Below are 5,460 nucleotides of genomic sequence, written 5' to 3'. Positions count from 1 at the left end.
TATAATCAATTTTCAATTTACACATAAACCCTAAATCCCTATTCAGTTACAATTTTCAATTTATATTATCCAAATATCCAACAAACCATAATCAATCATTCAATTGCTACCAATAGGGTGGTGCTCCATTGCGCCTTTAAAACACTTGGGGTTTGGAGGGATCTTGTGTTCAAATCCTAAAGACAACAAAAATTAAAAGTTGACTGTAATTGCCCATAAACAATTCTAAATTAACAATTTATACAAACAAATAAGCAATTACAATTTTAAGTAGAAGTAGAAGAATACATAAATTGAACAAGTAGAATTCAAACCTTGGACGAGGGAGTAAGGGACTGAAGGAGCACTGATCGTTCGCTACTCGGGTGTAGTATGCAGGGGGTTGGGGCAGTGTGCGGTGGAAGCCACGATTGAATGAAATTTTGGTTTGTTAAGGTGGAGAAACGGGATATGCAAAAGAACGGTGACGAACGTAGAAACATTGTTAAAACTTGTGTCTCAAAAGTTAGATCATAAATTGATTTTACTGTATTGAGGCAACCTGAATTAATGTAATTACATTCCGTGTTAATGTTTCCGTCCACCGGACGGGTAAAATACTAGTTGAATATGATTGTGGCAAGTTGCAACAAAATGTTGCAACTATTAATAAGATTTTGTGACCACTAAGTACGTACTTGATGTTTTTGGGTGTCATTGATGTTGCTTTCCTGATGCCACACCGAATTTGATGCTGCCAAAAAATTAAATAAAAACTTATTGCAGCCGTCGAATCAGAAACAAGTCAACAATCAAACAGATAAAGAATTTAAATATGAAACCTATGATTCATTCCCCTTTCATAATTTCTGTTTAAATAAAAATAAAAAGAGAAATAAGACCCGGGCGCTGTGACGCTTTAAACATCGAATCATTAGCACAAACACAGTAAAAAATAAATATATATAAAGTTATATATATATATATAATGTGATTTGTATGATTAGCAAACACCGCATTAAACCATAATAAAAAATTTAGCGTGTAAGAAAACTTATATAATATTGCAAAACTTCTGTGTAAACCCATGTGTTACATGGAGGCTGCGAAGGGCGATGATTAATAATCATGAATTTGTATAAAAAAACGTACGCAAACATCCATATCGTTGAACAGGAACAAGTTTAAAGAAAAAGAAAATCCGATGATAATAATCATGAATTTGTATAAAAAAACGTACGCAAACATCCATATCGTTGAACAGGAACAAGTTTAAAGAAAAAGAAAATAAACCTATTCAACATATACCCATCGGAGCGTGGTGAAGCATGTTTAAAATTGACGTGGAATATGTTTACGGTCTTAACATTTACATTAGTTCCTAAATGACGTGCGCGTTATCACGCATAATTCTGTTTTAAACGAAAGTTAAATCAAAATGTAAATAAATAAAAAAAGAACGATGCAATGGTGTATTCAGAGTTTTATAAAGCGTCATAATTTATTTATTTATTTTTTGAACGACTAAATATTTATACACTGTAGGGTTTAAACCTCCGACCTCTCATTTAACATCCTAACCATCTTACAACCCTACCAAAGTGGGAATGACATGAACAATTATATTTTAAAGGTTATAAACCAAAAGGCAAAATAAAAAGTGTATAAGTAGTACACTTGTCAACTTATGATAGGCCAAAAACATTTTAAAAAGGCTAGGGTTTAAATGGTAAGTTTAATTAAAGTGAAGGGGACTTATGATGAGTTTTTGAGAGGACTTTATATAGCATTTAAAAGATTGCATGAAATGGTTGTATCGTATGCATAAGAACTTGTAACAATTAATAGTAAAGGGTTGAGGGGAAACAAAGATTGACCTTTAACACACGGATAATCATGAAATATTTCTCTTTAATGTGTTATACGTATATAATAATCATGTAAACAAATCACTGATTAACATGTTATATACGACGATACGTGATTAATGTATCTACTTTTATTCATGTATTATACTTTTTAAACATTAATGATATACAGTAGTATTTTAGTATTGTGTTGTGATATATATCATGTATAGGTTCTCTTAAGTATTATTATATGTGTATATAATGAACATGTTTAGGATTTAACAAATAAAAGTAATACATGAGTAAATGTACAACAAGAAACTATTCCGTAACAAAGCGTTATATCACATGAGTAAAAGTGCAACATGAAACTATTTCCTACCAAAGAGGTATCAAACAAAAAAACGAGTAATTATTTTCTCTTCCATAAAACGTTGATACTATAAAACTAGTAGTTGAACACCAGGGAAATAAAACACTAGCTATTAGCCATTTCAACTATACCACACTTAGTGATATTTGTTGTATACATACTAATAATAAAACATATATACTAATACATCTTTTATTTTATCATTAAAGTAAATGTTCAATAACCGTGCTAAAGGTGTAGAATGATGCATACAAGTCCTTTTGCAATTAACGGAAGTTATGAACTATGAGAATTACCCTCTTGATGTGTTCATTTTGCTGAAATTATAATTTGAATTTCATTTCTTAATATGTGTTTGGCTCGTATTTGTTGTATTTAATATCTTAATTTTGTTCTTTATGGGTTTCGTTCGGAAATGAATTGGAATGAGAATGAATTACCTCCAATTCCTTCATAAAAAGTAATACAACAATCCTTTCAAAACGTGAACAAAGTCAACCAAAGCAAATGAAATCTCCGACCATGTTGTCGTTACATCTGTCCGCCCCTCTTACTACAAGAAAACTGAGTCTTCATCAATGGAAAACAACCATGGGAAATATTCGTTAGTCAATATACCAACAACACTTCACCAACAGATTTTCATTTGTGATGATGGCCTTCACTGACGGTTTTCGTACGGAATTGTCCGTCCATGAAGCCCCAATTTTCTTATGGAGTCCTGTTGTCCTCGTCTCATCGTTGACGCAATTACTTGTACATGGTGTCACATGGTCGGTTGGCCATAGTGACCGTACAACCGGTTGATGGTGGTTTTTGTAGTGACATATTTCAATTTATTTTCGTATCCCAACTTCATTTAAAATTCAAATTTCTTTGATATATTCTTATTTGTTTTAACTTTCAATCCTTCATATTCTAATTATTTTTAACAAATATTAATTGTTTAAAAAATTTACACATGTTTACTTTGAGTCTTATCTCTTCTCATATTACCTCCAATCATGAATCAACATATAGTTTTTAAAAAACACTATATTATAAATTAGTTAATATGTTAACATACTCGTCAAAACTAATTCATCATTGAAACTATATAAACTTCAGAACAAAGTGGTTTAAGATTCTTTTTTTTATATGTACACTTTCTATTATAACCACTTTTGTTGTGGTTGAAGTGGAACTAGTCAGCGACAACAACTCCCCTCCTGTTCTCTAATCTTCAACCCTAAAGCACTTCACTTACTCATTATCTTAATTAGTATATTACTCTTGTGTCAACTAAAACAAACCCACGACACATATATATAACACACCATCGTATGTTTATTTATATCGTACCATTTGATACATATATTCAAGAATAACATTTCTCACTTTACAAATATCCTTTACTTATAATTCTTCAATGGATCTAAGTCGTTCGGGAAAAGAAAGCGGTGATATCGCAATCCCAGTAAGGGAGGTTAGATCCTCCAAGTCAGTAAAGGCTCCACCACCGACAGCAACAAGTACTATAAGACTCGGTGGCCAAGTGCCACCAGCTGCGGGGTGGAAAAGAGGTGTTGGCATTATTGATTTTATTCTTAGGATATGTGCGATCGCTACTACTCTTGCTGCGGCTGCGGTTATGGGCACAACTAGCCAAAACCTCCCGTTTTTCACTCAGTTTTTCCAGTTCCAAGCTAGTTATGATGATTTCCCTACATTTACGTAAGTGAAATGTTTTCTGTCAGATTAAATCGGGTCAATAAAATATTTTTGGTTTTTTAGTATAAATATTGGCTTTCTTTTTAGTCTATCTTTTTCATCTTTTTTAAATGATATCTTTTCCACTTTAGTTAAATAAAAAAAAAAAAAAACTCTCTTTTATTAGAAAAAGATCTTCAAAGTACGGAGTATATGTTTAACTAATTATTGATAAATCAAACAATCGATTTGTACAGGTTTTTCTTAGCAGGAAACGCGATAACTTGTGCATATCTCGTGCTCTCGTTGCTTTTCTCGATAGTTTGCATAGTTCGTCCACATATAATAGGAGCTAGGATGTTGCTCCTTATTTTCGATACGGTATTTTATTCTTATTATTATTATTAATATTAAATGTATAATCTTGCTATTTTGCCACATGTTTTTAACCGTACCATTTTGGTTTTCCAGCTAGCGTTGGCTTTGACCATGGCAGCCGCATCTGCGGCGGCTGCCATTGTTTACTTGGCACACAATGGAAACCCCAAAACCAATTGGCCGGCGCTTTGCCAGCAGTTCAATAAGTTCTGCCCACGTGTTAGCGGTGCAGTGGTGGGTTCCTTCCTCTCAGTGCTGATTTTGGTGGCTTTAGTGGTGCTATCAGCGGCTGCTCTCCGGAGGAACTAATTGGAAATTGTGTGATTAGTTTTTTTTACACTAAATTCTTTTTTTTGTTTTGTGTTTTGTCACTACACATGGATTGGATTGGATTGGATTGGATTGTAATTTAATGTTTATTCTGTTTACAATGAAAAGTTCCAACTAATTTTATACTTGTTTGGTCGTTTAAAAAGTTTTAAACAACTAAAAAACCACTCCTTTCACCCGTTCAAGTAATATCTGAAGTAACAATTTAAGCATCTAATAACTTTGGGTTGACATTTTTTTTAGTTGAAGTTTTTTTAAATTTTAATTATTATTTCATTATCAATAGTTTTTAACTATATTAAATTTTATATACTGTAGGAGAATTGAACATAAAAGAATATACCTATAAATTAAATTTTATGTACTGTAAGAGAATTGAACATAAAAGAATTGTGATTTGAGAATGAGTAGTTGTGACAAACAATATATAGTTGTTGAAATGCACCGGCGAATCCACCTATTTAAAATATTTGGTTCATATCCATTTATATGAGTATATTTATATCATTTAAAAAAGGTACCTTTAAGGTAAAATACTTCTATATAAAGAGTATGACACAAATAACTTAAAATATGCACTATGCCCTGCACGAACCAAAACCCCCCACTATATTTCATTCCTAATCCTAATTTATTAATGTGCGAATTCTAAATTGATTGTATTAATATAGCTAAATAGTTAAAGAGAATAATTTGATCACACGAGTTGGCCGTTACGTATTACATTCTTAATCCTAATTCTTGGTCAATAGTTTAAGAGAATAAATTAATTTAGAGGAAAACTAAAAAATTATTTAACAAGGGGAAAGGAAAGGAAAGTTTTCTTTCTATTCTTTTCCATTTCTTCTCATTTTCCTTTTT

The 5,460-nt window shown here is 31.8% G+C and overlaps 1 protein-coding gene across 1 annotated transcript; it reads left to right on the top strand.

Annotated features, from left to right (window-relative positions):
* Positions 1-3,520: 3,520 nt before the first annotated feature.
* LOC143598862 (casparian strip membrane protein 1-like) lies at positions 3,521-4,596 on the top strand. The gene is made up of 3 exons (XM_077076968.1): positions 3,521-3,915; positions 4,149-4,272; positions 4,363-4,596. The coding sequence occupies exons 1-3, from the start codon at positions 3,611-3,613 to the stop codon at positions 4,576-4,578; spliced, it is 645 nt and encodes a 214-aa protein (XP_076933083.1). The 5' UTR covers positions 3,521-3,610; the 3' UTR covers positions 4,579-4,596.
* Positions 4,597-5,460: the final 864 nt, after the last annotated feature.

Source organism: Bidens hawaiensis, unplaced genomic scaffold, assembly GCF_021521415.1.
Source record: "Bidens hawaiensis isolate Kalapana, Puna unplaced genomic scaffold, B.hawaiensis_p1.1 tig00050947_1, whole genome shotgun sequence".
NCBI lineage: Eukaryota > Viridiplantae > Streptophyta > Magnoliopsida > Asterales > Asteraceae > Bidens > Bidens hawaiensis.
The sequence above is the reverse complement of the archived record's forward strand: the minus strand, read 5'-3'. Positions and strand labels throughout refer to the sequence as shown.

What these genes read in the sequence shown, in the direction of transcription:
- LOC143598862 (XM_077076968.1), top strand. Translation starts at nt 3,611, where the DNA reads ATGGATCTAAGTCGTTCGGGAAAAGAAAGCGGTGATATCGCAATCCCA. An exon ending in GATGATTTCCCTACATTTAC is followed by an intron (nt 3,916 to 4,148) that starts GTAAGTGAAATG and finishes CGATTTGTACAG; the next exon opens with GTTTTTCTTAGCAGGAAACG. An exon ending in TGCTCCTTATTTTCGATACG is followed by an intron (nt 4,273 to 4,362) that starts GTATTTTATTCT and finishes TTGGTTTTCCAG; the next exon opens with CTAGCGTTGGCTTTGACCAT.